Source organism: Neolamprologus brichardi, chromosome 5 (assembly GCF_056152115.1).
Source record: "Neolamprologus brichardi isolate AB-2024 chromosome 5, ASM5615211v1, whole genome shotgun sequence".
NCBI classification, from domain to species: Eukaryota; Metazoa; Chordata; class Actinopteri; order Cichliformes; family Cichlidae; genus Neolamprologus; species Neolamprologus brichardi.
The window spans coordinates 8,336,373-8,353,628 of NC_142108.1; the positions used below are offsets into that span (position 1 = coordinate 8,336,373).

The window sequence follows — 17,256 nt, forward strand, 5'->3', positions numbered from 1 at the left end:
TTTATCAGTTCAAGCAATATTTTACATGTGAAGGAGCCATGCATACGTTTAGAGTAAGTCGTAATTTCTTTATATTGCACCGAGCAGCACATTTACATTAAAAACTCAGTTCCATGTGTCACTGTTCTTAATGTGGCTCATGATCCATTTTTTGCTTTTTTCTTGTATTTTTGTAAAGCATTGATAGTCCAGAGGGGGGCAGCAGACTATGCCTTGCTGTCTCCCATCACCACCTTTTACCACAGCCTGTACTCATCTGGCAGCTGTTGCTATGGATACAGAGCCCATCTATTGCTGTGATGCAAGCCACATCTAATAGAGCAACCTAGGGGGTAGTGTTGAGTTCAAAGACGGGCTTGTTCGCACAGACACACATGCCTGTCTGCTCTGTGAATGTGAAATCTCTGCCTGGTGGTTTGGGAGTTCTTTTTCAAAGGGCTGTTCATTATAGTAATATCTTGACAACGACCTTAATAAAAAAGTAGTATTTCTGCCATCCTCATTTTACCATGTTTTTCACCCGCAGGGATCTACATAATCTCCGCTGGTGCACACAGACCTAACCATGGTGGTTTAGTTATCGGTGATAATATGGATGCGAACTATCTAGAGGTCACTGGTCGAGGGTCACATTCGTCTCTCTCTGACTTCTCTGCCTGTTTCTTAATCATTATGACATATGGCTAAGCTTTGATCAGGGGTGATGAAAATGTTAAGTGTAGATAGCTGCTGAGTTAAATCAATTAAATGCTGATTAGCCCCGATTATCTGATTAACTAGAGCCATGGATGGACTGCTCACTTAAGAGATGATTATATAAGACATGACTCTGGGCAGCTTGTGTACATAGCTAAATTTAACTTGTAGTAGGTCAAGTTGGGATGGCATGAATCCATTTGACTTTAAAGCCGGCTATGTCCCACTTTGGAGGAACTAAATTTAACAATAAACAGCCCAGAGAAAGGGAGGATTTAGTTCTAATCATAGCTTTTGCCTGGCAACATGCCCCTTGATGTTCAAAAGACAATTCGAGAGAGGACGGCGGAGGAAAAAAAAAGTTATTTGTTACCTTGTGTGCCAGACTGTTTGTGTATTCTACATCGATACGACACCCAGTGCCCAGCCAAACATGGTGGCACTGCCAAGTCTGGCTTGGCTAAGTGTAAAACAGGCTGGCATCCTCGCTGGCATATGACAGTGTTTTCTGCTTTGTCACTTTGTGTTGCTTTGTGTTAAGAGGAAGATTGCATCTACCATTGCCCGCTGCGAAGACCGAACCTGCGGTCAAAATCGTTAGATTCCTCTGCACAAAGAGCCTTATAAGCAGTGCCGGAAATGCATTTCATTCAGAGCGGTGGGGAATTTATGGTTATAATAAGACCTGCATCCTGATGTCCAACTATAAATTCTAAACTGTAAATTAACTAAATCTTACTGCAGGTTTTAGTACCAGGGTTAGTATGTTTTACAAAGTCATTTTGCAGCTATGAAATAACTTCATGGACATAATTTGCAATTGGGAAAAAAAAGGTGATAAATCACAATGCAAACTATTGCAAAATGTTAAAAATCAGGTGAGGGCATCACCATCAGATGGTGGGTTCTACCTGCGAGGAGCATTGATGAAAACTGATGATCAATCCAACGGCTGCCGAGGTTTCTCACTCTGTATCAAAGTGGACAGAAAGATGTACCAACTGGCCTATAAGTGCTATGTTTCCTTGAGCTGTGGCATGAGCACTCAGTCTGTTTTGACATCTTTTTCCTCTTGCCACATCGGAGAAAATTAGAAATGATAGTTTTCGTTTTCTGCAAGTTATTGAGAGTAATGTGAGCGGGGAAAAACACACTCTCTTATGCGAGTACTTGTCTGGAATTACATGTAGAGCATGTCAAACTTCCATTATGGGATTCTTCCAGTAAAAGTAATCAACTTTAAGTACGTTTGGATTTTGGCCTGAGCCCAGGTCCTGAATGGACAACCTCAGCTACTTTAAAACTGTGCAAACATGTAAGATTAATTTTAGGATCAGCAGCAGGGTTATGTAGCCAACGTGTAGCTGTAGGTTGCTGGATATCGAGCCAGCTTTTTGGGGGCTCCCCCACTATGCAATGCCATTCCTTGTCTAGAGTGTAACGGGTGCGTGACTCCTCCCATTACTAAATCAGCAGAAATTGGTCAAACCTTTCCTTTCTTACTAAGGCTGCCCCGCGAGCAAGGAGGATCGAGTTTCAATGAAGTTTGCTTTTTCCATGCTGTGAATACAGATGTCAACTGCCAGCGGAGGGTCTAGCTGGTGCCACGGCTGGCTATGCATGTCTGAGCAGGGACTTGGCTGGCTGATCACAGCCGAGGGGTGCCGGGCTGGGTTCAGTGGGGGAAGATGCCTGGAAAGTAGAGGGGCTTTCCACATTTCAGCTATGTCTAAAAACTCTTTTGATGTTTTGCCTGGCTTACTCTGATGTTCACGTTCTGTGTGACAGACCCTGCCTCTCTCTGTCTTGCATAAAAAAACCTTCTCGCTCACCTCCCTTCTGTTGTAGATTGCACGTCTCCGGTCAGGAAATCTCGCTTGTTTCAGTGGGATTATGGAAAATCTATAACAGGTGGGCTTTGTTTTAAGGATACGTCTTTTCTAATTATGTGTTTGCAGTATGATTTGGGTGGGTGGCCTCTGGGCTAAATGGTCTCTGAATTCTAGTCTGCTGCCTGCCTGCTCTTTGTTCCATCATGTTCATAGAGTTTGGTGATGTTTTTGTGTTAATAACTGAATTACAGGTAAAATCATCAGGGCATCAGAACTAAAACTATCTGAAATTAAAGCTCAAAACTAATGTATACTTGGCAGTCTTTTTAAGGAGCTGACTAGCTGTCTTTAAGATTTAAGGAGAGGTGATCATGAGAGGTATCATGTTGACCTGACAGATTGCTGGTACACTATCCACTCAATAACAGTGGATTTTTTTTTTTTTACTACCGTTTCATCAACCAAAACATATTTGGAGGCAAAAGACTCAAAAGAATCTCACGTTGTTGGATCACTTAAGGATAGTGGTTTTAAAGTACTCAGCTGGGAAGGGAAAGGCAATAGGAAATGTGGTCGAATGGTATTTGACCTCATACCAGAAACAACAGAGTACATCGTGTAGCTGCAGAAAGAGGTTCATTTGACTCCCGAACCTCATGCATACTTGGTCCCAGCAGACATCTAAGTACCGGCCAAGGAAAAGCTAGTGGTCACTCATCCTGCACTTCTTGTAGAACATTGTTCAAGATGGTGTGCTTTTATTTGGCTTGCGTTTAAAGCATGGAAGTAATAGTACCACAGTGTGCAGGAAGATTGGGGGTTTGGCTGGACTTCTACTGTCCTTTCTGGTGGACCTTAAGATTAACTTCGCCACTCATGGTTTAAATGTCGGGAGAATTCGTAGTGTCCAACTACATTAGAAGAAAAGAATAATTTAACCCGTGATGGGAAGCTTGTGCTCGACAGTGTGAAAAGATGTAAATATTATCAGCATCTCCTTCAGCCAGGTTCTACTGTTAGCTAGCTGTATGTTTCTTTTGGCTGCCAAATGCAGACTTTAGATTAAAAAAATCGTTTGTGGGCCTTGTGATTTCTGAAAAGAGACTGATTCAGAGTTTTGTTTTTTCCTTATTTTGTATTTGCTTTGAGTTCCAAGGCAAGTAACATCTAAGTTGACTTGATTTGCTTCTCACATCTGGATCTTGTATCCTGAACAAATCCTAATTGTATTTTTATTTTGCTTTGTTTTATTGTGTTTACATACTCGACATTCTTTTTGATTTTAAATGAAAGTCAAGAGCAGATGTGCCAGATGAAATATATTAGGACTTGAGCTTTGGCATATAGTCCTAATATGGAGCTCTAGCAGGTAATTTAATTTTTAAGGGAAAAAAGGCTTAAGCAGCTTCCTTGTAATGGTGAGCTTTAGTACCAGCCTGGTCTATGCAGGTAGTTGAAATTGGGTCAGACTTTTCCCTAAATGCTTACTGTTAAATGCCATATTTTGACACCAGGTGAGGATCAGTGGATAGCCTTAATTGTCAGCTCTGTACAGGAGCAGAAGGATGACAGATAGCGCTATCTACTTAATCAACATGTCCCAATGTAATTATATTCTTATCATTTACTACTCTGGCAGTCCTTTAGGGTCTTGTTATTCATACTTTTGTGACTTTGAAGGATGGCTGCTCATTTTTACGAAAGCATCGTTGTTCCATCAAGATAATGGCACACAAAGAGAGAGTTGGGGGAGGACAGACTCAACGTAACTGGATTAGCTCTTATGCAATAGTTCCTTGAGGTGCTGTTGATGGCACACCCATCACCAACCACGTAAAAGGATTGTGCTAGCTTTCTTAAGCCTGCCTGCTTCATCTGAAAGAGTGACTCATCTTTTAATCAGCCAAAATAATGTGTACTGATGATGCACAAAAGCTGCTGCTGAGTTTGATGAGCACTTGGTTTCGAGCCTGATTGGAACTGTAGAATTCAGCATTTTTGGATCTTGATTCATATTAGTGGCTACACCTCTTTATGGCTAAAAATATGCCACAATATTGAGTTAACATTACTAGGAAAAACCTAAATTGTACTATGTTGTGCCATCATTCACTTTGGGTGACCTTTTAGTGATATTGCAGGGAGCCCAGTCCGAATTTCACACTGGGTCACACAATCAGTCTGAAGTCTGGCATTAAGGAGTACCCACAGCTCTCTAGTAATTGTGTGCATGAGCACATCAGAGAGTGCGTTAGGCTCTCTGTTGGCGTGAGAGTTAGCTTGTGACCTGTTGTGAGGATTACAACTGAGTGATATGTCTGTATGGGACGGTGCCAGGAGCAGCGTACCCTCCCAACAGCAAGCTCAGATAGTGATGGAAGACTTGACCTCTTTTTATAGACAGCTTACGCATCATCGATTAGTAAAACTGATTTATAACGGTACACGTTTGCGGTGGTTGAAGACCCCAGTTTATTTATAACTGAGTCAATTACATTTCAATACACAAAGCTGGATTAACTCCTAGTAAGCAACCTTGCTATAAAAAGTGTGATCTACAGACGCTTTTTTTTTTTTTTTTAGAAATCAAGAGAAATATTAAATGTGAACTTTTTATCTAAAATAGAAAAATGAAGATGAGAAAAAAACGACGAATTCAGAGGAACAACAGTTAAATGTGTTCTATGCTGACATTTTAATTACCCGACTGCTTCCAAACCACAATTTAATAATTTGCCCATATGTTTCTGCATCTACTTTGTGCTCCTTCATGTATATTGTCATGCATCACAGACAACATATTTGGTCACAATCAAATAAAAGGCAGACGCACCATAGGTGGGCCTGTGCATGTTGTGCTTCCATTGTAGGTTCATATCATTAAAAACAAAAACAATATTTTCTGCTAACCAATGCAGAATGCTCTTCTGTACTTTGGTAACAATCTCAATCATCTTATTAAACACACACACCGGCACGCATGTACACACACATACACGCACGTACACACAGTTTCCATGGAAACAGAAACCAGGGCCTTTTATGATTGGTTGTTTGCCCAAGACAACCAAAAATGGTCTCGGCAGCCATGCAAAGATGGGAGATACATCATTTGTATAATGAGTAATGGGACATACACTAATGAAGAAAATAAGATGTTTGTTGTTGCCTGAAGAAGTCTTGTCACGAAATTCGATCATGAAATTGTCATTGAGTATAAATTGAGTATAAAACTCAGTTTTTCAGTCTGTTTAGGGTGACGGCAGACATCTCGGCTCTCTTTTTTTCTGTTATGCTCTCAGACTGCATGTGATACGTTTGAACAGGCGTGGAACTGCCACTAACGTGGACAGTATCTGTAATAACCACACACAGGCACAGATTCGGGAGCAAACACACACACATATGGACACTTTCCCCCCATGCTGCCCTTTAGTTGCCTAATGTGTGTCTGAGGTGCAGATGGCTAATCGGTAGGAGGGCTGCTTCTGTGTTAGCCATGGTGCTAGCAGTCTTAGATTTGGCTGGTCCTGGCCTGCTGGAGCGAGAGTGAGCGGCCAGCTACCCCCTCTCAGTGACGATGGCAAGTGTACAATTCACGGCTGTGCACTCGCTCAGCATCGAGCTTTACTGTAGTTGCAGGATAAACCTGTGTATTTCTTTTCACTGGAGCCAAGCGGTGTGGTCATTTGACGCTCCGCTGTGGATTAACAGTGTCATGTTGGCTCTTGTGATGTTTTTGTGTGCTGGCCTGGTTTTTACTTCAGTTGTTTTGATACATTTGTGTTCACAATCACAGGAAGCAAGCTGACCAAGGACCTGAAGCAGTATCTGAGCCAGCGCTTCCAGAAGTCCTCGCCTGACCACGAACTGCAGCAGACCATCAGAGACAACCTCTACCGTCACGCCGTGCCTTGTGAGTCCATGACATGTCTTTTGCTAAATCCTTCTTGTGTCTTTCACAGTCCGTTCTTTTTAATAAGTATGCATTCAAGAAATGTATGAGACTTGCATCAAAACACATAATTAAACAAATCATACAAACGCATACATCAAAGTCTGTCCAAGTACAGTATACATCTTCAGAAGATTCTAGGGTACGTGACCATCAGTCATTTATCCAGTGCTCTTCCTCTTCCTCACATCAGCAACGATATTCTTAAAGAACATCGCTATTGATCAGTCTTATGCACATGATTAACCATCCCTAAATACTGTTTAAGCAGTAGCGTTTTACCATTACTAGGAGACAGTGTTGTGTAAGCATCCAAACAAAATCAGAAAACTCTTTGTTTAGGTCATTGCAAACCACCGTCTCACATCCAGGCTTCATTAGTTTTAGATCCATGTATGAATGAGTTTGCTTGCCTCACACAGACCCTTTACCGCTGTTTCTAATTAAGCCTGATTGTTTGTCTTTAGACCATTATTGGCCGTGCAATTAGCGGGACTGATTGCTTCATATCCTCTTCCTGAAAAACCTTAATCATGGCTTCATTTGTTTAATCACACAACGTTTCTGTTCATCCCGCTCTTCTGCCTTCTTTCCAAACTAATCATCGACTAGTTGACACAAAGTTAGGCATGCTGCACGCACCACCCATCCTGTCAAGTAACGTCCAGTTAGATCAAGGGAAACAATATCTGCCGTTTCCACAATGGAGAGTGTAGTCTGTGTGGGGTCAAGTTTGTGAAGACGTTTTACTGCTCATCCAAGAATATTCTTCACTTATTTGCACATTTATGGTTCCTGAATAAGTTGAAAGTTGGATTTTTCCTGCTCCCAGTAGGAACACCCTCTCAACTCGGATGTCCTACTCACAAAGTTTGAGCAGCCCAGAGTTAACAGTCCATGATGGCGGCATTGAACAGAACTTTGAAACTTCTCTGTAATGGCACTGTTGTGTGTTTGTGACTCACTAAATAAGCCATACTCAGAGCACTGACCAGGCCATATCCATGAATAGGGATGGGTATCGTTTAGGTTTTATCCGATACCGGTGCCAAACTGGTACTTTTGAAATGGTGCCGGTGCTTAAACGGTGCTCAAACCGGTGCTTAAAGAATGGAGAACACAAAATTGGTCCAAAAACCTCTCATGTTCAGCTGTTTTTTTTTGTAAAAAGATAACAATGTTAGCCTTTTCTGCAGCTATAGGGCATATATGATATCACTCTTGGCTGGAAGCAGTGCTTAAACAATGGAAAAAACAAACTTTGTCCAAAAACCTCTCATGTTTAACTGTTTTCCACTTTTTCTTTGGTCATTTTAGCGTTTTTGGCCAGGGTGAAGGGAGTATCTGCCATCAAACAAGAAGACAGCTGCATGTAACTACGACGGTGTTTGCTAGTTCACCTTACATGCATTAATGTAATAACGTGGTGAGCCTACTCAACGTAAATTACACACGAACAACATTAAGCTACTCACGCAGAGAAGAACGGCTGCTGCTGCCATCATCATCCGTCACCACCACACCTGCAGTAGATGCGCTCGGTGTGAGGTCTTGCAGCAAGCTATCAAATACGGCGCATTTTTCTGCTTTTAAAAAAACGCTATGCGTACAGCCAGACTTTTGACCGCTTCGTCTTGGGCATTTTTAATCTGTAGCTCTGCTCTAAAAGTACGTACGTACCTGGGCACGCCTACTATCCTTGGAAAAGTGTATGACATCTCAGGAAAAAAAAGCACCGAAATAAAGCACCGAAATGTGCTCTGCTTTTCGGTCTGGTTACTACCGTTTATGTCAGAACCGGTGCCATACCGGTACCCATCCCTATCCATGAATGTGCTTTTAAGTGCAAAAAACAAGTGTTTTGCTGAACTGCTAGTAATGCCTGGATTGCTCTACCTTGTTTTTCGTGTTTTTGGGAACATGCTAACTCAGGAGTGGCGTCACTCCCGAGTTCTGTGGTTTCTGGAATGCAGCGTTAACCCCTAGTGGGGATTGCGGTCTTTGGAGGTGGTCTTGACCTATCGATCATGTGAGTCATCACATAAGCCACGGTGTGAAGAAAGGCGTGTCATTAGCATAACCAGGGGTTAAAGGTGAAACCAATGTAGGGCCTTGCCCCACTCTATGATATTGCCTATTGAGATTCATTTAGGTGAGGTGTGAGTGTTGGAGTTAAAGAACCTGGGAGGAGGTCTTAAGACTGCATTGTAAGTGGCTGATAGCTGGTATCATAAGCCACCACCTCTATTCACCTTTTTGTTTTTTACTTAAGAAGCCTCTTGGATGAGAGATAACATGTCTTTGCAAACCTCAAAAAGTAGATTTGCCTTCTTTATACCAGCATATAAGACGATGAATAGCCTAGTAGTATCTCATGACCACTGGATCAATAAAGGCAGTAAATATAGTACCTGTAGCTTCATCAGCATCCCTCTATCACTAACCAGTATCTTCTCTGGTTGGATAATCCAGGAATAGGCCTTGGTGTCTTTGATGTGTTTTTTTCTTAGTGTTGATGTAGCAGCGGCTATTTGAAAGCACATTTATTTTCTAATGCCGCATATTTCTCTCATATCTACTGCTTCAAAGTGGAATTAGACATTTGAAGTTTCATTCTCTGCTCCAGGAAAAAAAACACTTGAATACAGTGTTGGTGCTAATGATGTGGCGTTACTGTATAAACAACATAATAGCATTCTTATAGACAGATGATATTCCTAGAGTAGATTGATGCCTGATGCCAATTTTGACTTAACCTTGAATTGCACATGACATTGAAAGTGGTCCAGTTGGACCAATCAGAGGATAGTGAATCATTATCCTGCTGCTCGAGTTGGAAATCCCTACTTATTGTGGTTACAGAATGCCTGACTTATAATAAGCGAGGGGAAAAGAGCAAAACTGCATAAATGATTGGCTTGTCTGCAAATGTCTCTACTCAGCATTTTAACATTTGCATCTGTGGTGCGGTGATATAGTGATCTTTAGTAATATCCATCAGTCTCACAATAGCAATATTACATAATTTCACAATCTCCACAATAAAAACTTTGCTTGTTTTTTTGTTTTGTTTTTTAGTATAAATTAAAATCCACAGTATGCAAATTGCAATTAAAGCGTTCATCAGCGTTATTCAACAGCTAAATGGTTTCCATGTCCTCGCCATATTGGATTTTAAGTTCATTCTTTTGGAATTGGATTTGAAAAGGATCTGCCGAAGGATGAAAATGTTCATGGTTCTTATCAGCTGGCTTTCTTTAATTAGTTTATTCATGGTCTCTCACACAAATTACTATCTGACTTTGTCTGCATTACCTCCACTGCCATATGTCAGCTAGACACTGGTAGATGGTGGGAGGGGCCGGCCGTTTTAATTACGGAGTGGGTCCGAGGCACACCAGTAAAAACCTCGCTGCTGTTGGCAGCAAACGGTGCATGAAGGTGTTCTCCGGGCCACATGTTTAATAGGACTCTAAAGTTTTCATTGTCATGGCTCGTAGTGGAGAGTCCATCTTTTACCAGAATATTGAATTCAGAGATGCTTTGCAACAGCTTAATGATTTCTTTGTGTTATTTGAGGTCATGTTGCATGGGGCAGTGACTAAATGTATCCTTATGCCCATCACAGTCAGAGCAAAAAGCATGTGTTTGTGAAATGGGCGTGTTTGCATTTGACCTGCAGTTGGGTGAGGTCAGTGTTTATCTTTGTTTATAATGGTCGAATCCTTGATCAAGGTGCTTTCACATGTTACTGTGCTCGTGTGATTTTTAAGCAAGCAGCAGGTGGAGAAACAGAAGGAGAGAGAGGTCTGGTGTAATTTGGCAAAAATTGTATCGCAGCTTAATCAACCTTTCTACACTTTTATAGTCCTCCTGTCACTGTCAGAGCACTATAGGTCAAAATCCATGTATTACCTGTGAGCTGCTTGACATTTAGCTCAGTTCAATTTTCTTTATATAGCACCAAATCACAGCAACAGTCGCCTCAAGGTTCTTTACATTGTAAGGTACACTGTACAATAAATGGAGAGAGAACCGTCGTTCTCGTCGAAGTGACGTCGTTCCAAAGTCAGTGCATTCTAGAAAAAACATGAAAAAACAGGTTTTGCTTTGGTTCTTAGCAAGGTAAAAAAATTAATTTAAGATTTATTCTGGATATCAGCAAGAATATCACACACACTGGTTCCCTAAACAACTACGCAACAACGGAGGGATTAAACAGTATTTTGTAACATTTTTCAGTGCGTGTTTGCTGTCTGCTGTCCATACGCCACTTCACTATATCTTAAACCTCAGTATAGCTTTATTAAAAAAACCAAAAGCAGCTGGTGTAAATATCCTAATGTTCAGTTTCAGAAAAAACTGTTAGACACACTCGCTTCATAGAAAAATGATTGGAGGCTATTTTACCATCCAACCAGCAGTTTTAAAAAGGCACAGTGGAATTGGACTAATTATATAGTTAAGGGGTAAAAACCAGATAAAAATGAACTTTGTTGTGTTGTTGTTGTCATTTGTTCATAAACTAGTTTCCTCACTCGCATGTCCAAAAAAGTCAGCTCTCCCTATTACCCTGTTAATATTTGAGGCACAGCACTCCCACCCTCCCCCATCTGCCGAGGCATTTATCTGCTTCCCTTGTGGTCATCCCATCTGTACGTCAAACATTCCCAGTCTCCCATTATCCCCACCGACCCTCCACTCCCTCTATCCTCCTCCTCTTCATTCCTGACCCCCCCAACTCATGACACCACTGCCTCTCGTCCTCCCGCTGCCACTGCTGCTCCCGTTCTCCCTCTGTATCAGTCTTTGTCTTCCTCTTCTTTTTTTCCTCCCTGCCAGTTACAACGATCGGAGCAGTAGCAAGAAGAAGACGGTTGCTCTGTGGGTTTAATACCTGATATTTAAATCTCGCCGTTCTGTGTCGACAAGCCTTGAAAAGGGAGCTCTGATCTCGCCTGCATCAAGGCAAGTAAGCAGTATTGTCTGCTGTAGTTGTTGTGATGCTGATGGCTTGGGGATCGCTCCTCAAATGGACAGGGTTTGCACAAGTCTGTGTTCACGTGCGTGCGTGTGTCTGTCTGTGCGAGTGTGTGTGATGATGAATTGCGGGACTGGCAGTGCAGACAATTGGACGACCCGTATATAGGCTAAGAGGACGGCTTGGAGGGAGGTGTGGGCTGAAGCTGTGGGGATCGAGATGGGGGTAGGGTGGAGTTTGGGTGTGGGAGGAGGGCAAGAAGTGGGGGGGGGGATGGGCAGAGAGGAGAAAAGAGAGAGGGGATGGAGAGATTGGGGGACAAACACACTCATATCAGTGTGGATTCTAGCTAGCTAGTCAAGCTAACAGAAACATGAATAAGCATTTAGATGTATAACCTGTGATTGGATCAGAGCTCACTGTCCTGTCCAATACGAGCGGGTTTTCGTCTGTGTCAACAACGGACACACAAGCCACCTCTCTAGTCATGCTTTAAAAATTGCAGTCGGAGATGCAATCACACAGTGGTACCTCAACAACGCAAAAGAAATGCACAAAGCTCTGAGAGTGGTGGTGCCCTTTCTAAGCAGCACACGAAGTCAAGTAAAGGCACTACAAGGTAAAAACAAGATCTAGATCTAAACTTGAGGCTATTTTTTTTTTCTGAGAAGAGGATGCATGTCAGTCAAATAATCCATGTGTCTGGTATCTGTCACGCACTATGTAAGGAAAGCTTTCCTAAGTGTATTCGATCCTTCCTGTTAAACCAGTTCTTTGTTGAATTCATCTCTCAAAGCCAAGTTTGCCACGCGCTGGACTTCTCCAAACACCTTACACCATGGCCATACTTGAGTGCAACTTTTGTACTGACACAGAACTATACATTGGCATTATCTCAGTAGTCCATCCACACCACACCTGCTGACATCTGCAAATTAAAAGAATCTTCTGAAATACATTTATCTCTTTATGTCAGAAGTTAAGCTATAGAACCAGGGGACAGTTAGCTTAGCCCGACAACTGGGAGGAGGAGGAAACGGTAGCCAAAACAGTATTTGTGTCTGCTCATTTCAAATACGGCTGCAAGGCTTAGCTAACCAGCTGCTGGGTGTAGCTTCATGCAGACATAGGAACATTGTTGTTGTACAGATTTATTTTCTGTTTTTGCTGACTTTTGTTTTTTTAAACCACAGGGGTAGGGCTCTAGGTCACAAAACAGCATCTCTGTATTAGTTGGAGCACACTTAAAATGGGGGGTTCCCAGCATGCTGCAGGTAGATGAAGCCAACTGTGCAGGAAACAGTAACTGCCGAATAGGCAAAATGGTTTTTAGTTTTTTTTTTCTCCGGGGTACAAAACCATTATCAGGATCAAAGGATTGCTGCCATAAAGGGGATTTGTGATAGATGAAGTCTCTTGGAGCATAAGAAGCAGCACACCTTGTAGATTAAATGCTAATATTATTGCTAAAACTCGCACCAATGCAAGTGTCCAGCAGTGATTTACTTTGTTTGTTTTTTTCCTGATGGCAGTTGCTCCTTCATTACATTTTAAAATTTAACTTTTGAGCTCTGCAGTCCATCAACACCACACTCAAAATAAAGTGAGATTTCCATGCATGCAAATTTTATTGACCTTTGACCTTACTCCATTGTATGTCTTTGCACTGCATTTCCCAGCCCCCTTCCTTAACAGCAAAGCACAACATAACAGCTTCTTCAACTTGGAAAGTTTAAATATGTTTTTTCTTGTTTGTCCATATTTCAGCTTGACTCTCACATGAAGGACCTTTGAACTCGTTCTTTTGGGATTGTTCTGCAGTTATCCCGGTTGATTAGTTGTGTTATAGTTTGCTTATCTATCTAGCAGACTTGTAACCTCTATAAATAGCAGCAGTGTAGGAATCGGGCTATTTAGCTCCTGCTTTTGCGTTTGACATATAAATTTATGCAGCTTCAGTCTCACTTCAGTCCATTCCTCTGTGGCCAGCTCTCATCTCACCTCCTAACTCCACATCCTTATTTGCTGCAAAAGGTTCCTCGTCACATGTCGGTCAAGGATGACTTGCCAGGAACTTGTTCAACAGCCAGAGCAAGCGTACACGTTTGTGTGTAGAACATCAGTGTCCTGAGAGGAGCAGTGAAACTAGAGGTGTCGTTGGGATCCGATGGGATCTATGAGAACAAGAAAGAATAGGGGTGAATAGCCAAGAGAAGGGGAGGGAGCAGGGGGAAGTGGGCGGGTGCATGTGGGTGCCTGCGAGACGGGAAACAGCGGGGCTCAGTCAGCGAGAGAGAGACTGAAGCTCAGCTCAGCGCTGGTGTGTGTGGGTATGAGACGGGAGCGCATTATAAGCCAGTGTGTGGATGCTGCTTAGCTTAGCTCTCGTTAGCTTAGCATCACAAAGCCAAAGCTGGACAGAGGACAGACACACAGGAGAAGGAAGGAGAAGGTGGAAAGGAGAAGGAACGGTGGAGCTGCACTGTTTGTTTTTTGGGTTGTTTCTCCCCCCCCCCCTCCTCATTCCTCATCTACACCTGATTGGATTTTTTTTTTCCTCCTGTCTCCTGTTGACGTGGTGTTGTTCTGTGGACTGTAGTGGAAGGAGCAGAAGCCCCCCCACCCCCCCTCAAAGGCTCCTTGATTGAGGTATTTTGATTTGTGTTTTCTTTGCAGAAGAGACACCTAGGGTTGCTGTGATTTAATGGTTGGGGGTTGGGATGGAGAGGCAGGCGATGGGGATGGCTGTGCATCAGGCGGAAGGTATGAGGAGCAGAGCGAGGGAGACGGAGGCACATCGCTGGCAGTAATGGAGGCTGATGTGTTGTGGTCAAACGGAAGCTGTGTGTGTCTGTGTCTGTCTGTCTCAGGTATGCTCGTGTCTGTGTGTATTTTTGTCTGTGGATGGACTCGCTGCACCCGTGTGTGTGTGTTTGTGCAAAGTGTCACTTCCTGTTTGTGAATGTACAGTATGTGTGTTTGTGGTGGAAGCTCTTCAGCCCTGTGATGGCTCTGTTAAGGCTGTGTGATCTGTTGACATGTGTGATCACATTGGAAGCCATTGCCTCCAGCAGCAAACTGCCTGTATGTTTGTCTGTCTGGAGCTTCTGGGATGCTACGGTTAGCTTTTGCCTTTCTTTCATCCTTCCTCTTTCTCTGCCCCCCCCCCCCCCCCCCCCCCCCCCCCAAACCTTTCTTTTCTTTCCTTTTCTTCGATCTCATGTCTGGATGACCCCCTCCCCATCCCCATCCCAGCTCCCACCCCGCCCCTCTAAATGGATCGTTTTAGAGCCTTTCTTTTCCATTTTCATGTTGCTGTAGGTAGTAGCTAGCCCATGGTGCTTTTTTCCTTTATGGGTGGAATAAAAAAGACAAAGGCCGGCTGTGAGTGTGTGCGCAGGGGCATTTTCAGGCAGGTTTCTGCCTGATTTAGCTTCACACTGCACTACTGGCAGTGGATTTTATTAGCTCTCTCCTTTTAACCTGGTCCTCATCTATCTGTATGGGAATCATATGGGGCTGAATGAATTTCTTATAAAGGGAAAGAATGGAGAACATAGCGGGTCAAGAGAAATCCTGCTTTGATCTGATTGTGGTGTGTGTATTTGTATGTTTACGTGTGCGTTGTCTCTTATTTGCATACCTCTTTCAGCCGACCAGAGTGGCGAAAACTACCTCCCCTGACTCAAAGCAGTCAATCGCAAATGAAAAGCAACTATAGGTCTGGAAAACCCCAACAAAAATGTCCCCTTTTAATATTTGTTTGCCCATCATCACCACATAAGGGAGATTGTTTGGGGTGTTGGGGCTGTTTGAAAGCCTGGACAATGGGCTGCAACTGCTCCTCTCCTCAAACCTAAAAAAAGCCAAAAAACATAAAGCAAAACAAAACAAACAAACAAACAAACAAAAAAGATGTAATGTAAACCGAAACGTGAGGATTGGAAAATGCTGGAATTTGTGGCTTGTGCCTTTGGTTGGATTAACCCTTTACTGAGACAGATGGCCTTATCCCCCTGCCGTGGTGACAAACCCCAGTCAGCTTGTGACCCCTCCTGCATTTGTGTGTGTGTGTGTGTGTGTGTGTGTGTGTGTGTGTATTCTTACACCAAAAGGGGAAGAGAAAAAAGAAGGGAAAAAAAAACACTGGCAGGCTTGCTCTGGCCAAGATGGTGGATGGCTCTGTTTTGGTTTTGGACTATAGCGACAGTCTGCTACCCCCCCACTTGTGTGTGTGTGTGTGTGTGTGTGTGTGCGTGTGTGCTTGTGCATGCGGTTGTGCGCGTCTTGAAAATTATCCATGAAGACATGCCTCAGTATCTTCTTGGAAAATGTGGACTAGCCGGCTAGCTTTGACATGAGAGCATGTTTATTGTGGAGACTGAGGGAAATGCTTTTGTAATAGCTTCTGCACAACAGTTGGGTCTAAGACTGTAGCCAGATTTCTGAGGCAGGCCCATAATCCGTGCTGCTTCCTTGTCATTTTCCACCAGCTACATACAGTATTCTTTAAATTGGCACCTATTTAATCAAAGCAGATGCTCTAATAAACCACAGTGAATCAACAAAATGGCCCGTTTGAAGGAAAAAAAAAAAAGTAAAAAGGTCTACATATAAAGCAGGGGTAGGCAACTCCAGGCCTCGAGGGCCGGTGTCCTGCAGGTTTTAGATGTGTCCTTGATCCAACACAGCTGATTCAAATGGCTAAATTACCTCCTCAACATGTCTTGTAGTTCTCCAGAGGAATTGTGATGAACTAATCATTTGATTCAAGTGTGTTAACCCAGGGTGAGATCTAAAACCTGCAGGGCACCGGCCCTCGAGGCCTGGAGTTGCCCATCCCTGGTATAAAGGCTTTTGTCTCTAAAGAGGCTACATAAAATCAGCCTCATGTGACCTCAAGACAATGATATTTGACTATGAACATGTTTTAAAAAGATCCCGGTGTATCGAGTTTTAAGGACATGAACTTGCATGACCTCTCTAGCCTGCTATTTATTGCTGCTAGAAGATAGCTGGTCAAGAGTTCATTTGCAGCTGCTAGCATCCTATGACTAAAAAAATGACCAAAATCTGAAATGTTTGGTGTAGATTTTTAACCAGAATGCCTTTTAGTGTTAACTGTTACCCCCATGAAGATGACATCTGGCAACCTCCCCCAAGTTTTGGCACATAACTATATATCAGGGGTGGGGAACTCCAGGCCTCGAGAGCTGGTGTCGTGAAGGTTTTAGATCGCACCCTGGGCCAACACACCTGAATCAAATGATTAGTTCATTACCAGGCCTGTCGAGAACTTCAAGACATGTTGAGAAGGTTATTTAGCCATTTAAGTCAGCTGTGTTGGATCAGGGACATATCTAAAACCTGCAGGACACTGACCGTTGAGGCCTGGAGTTCTCCCACCCCTGATATATATCAATAAAGTTGTGGTTTGACTATACCAGGGGTGGGCAACTCCAGGCCTCGAGGGCCGGTGTCCCTGCAGGTTATAGATGTGTCCTTGAACCAACACAGCTGATTTAAATGGCTAAATTAGCTCCTCGACATGTCCTGAAGTTCTGCAGAGGCCTGGTAACGAACTAATCATGTGATTCAGGTGTGCTGACCCAGGGTGAGATCTACAACCTGCAGGACACCGGCCCTCGAGGCCTGGAGTTGCCCACCCCTGCACTAGACCATTAATGAGACTCTGGCTGCAGAAGATTCAAGACACTTCTACCGGTGGGCTATTTGCTTCCACATATTCATGTTAACTGTAAAAAAAAAAAACAGGAAAAAAAAAAAAAAAA

At 43.0% G+C, this 17,256-nt stretch overlaps 1 protein-coding gene across 8 annotated transcripts in view; it reads left to right on the forward strand.

Moving 5' to 3' along the window:
- Positions 1-17,256, forward strand: part of magi1b (membrane associated guanylate kinase, WW and PDZ domain containing 1b) — a 138,415-nt gene that overhangs the window by 49,698 nt on the left and 71,461 nt on the right. For all 8 annotated transcript variants that reach the window (XM_087840606.1, XM_087840599.1, XM_087840605.1 and 5 more), the window contains exon 2: positions 6,328-6,444. In XM_087840606.1, coding sequence (XP_087696732.1) covers positions 6,328-6,444 — 117 coding nt within the window. The remainder of the gene's footprint in view (positions 1-6,327; positions 6,445-17,256) is intronic.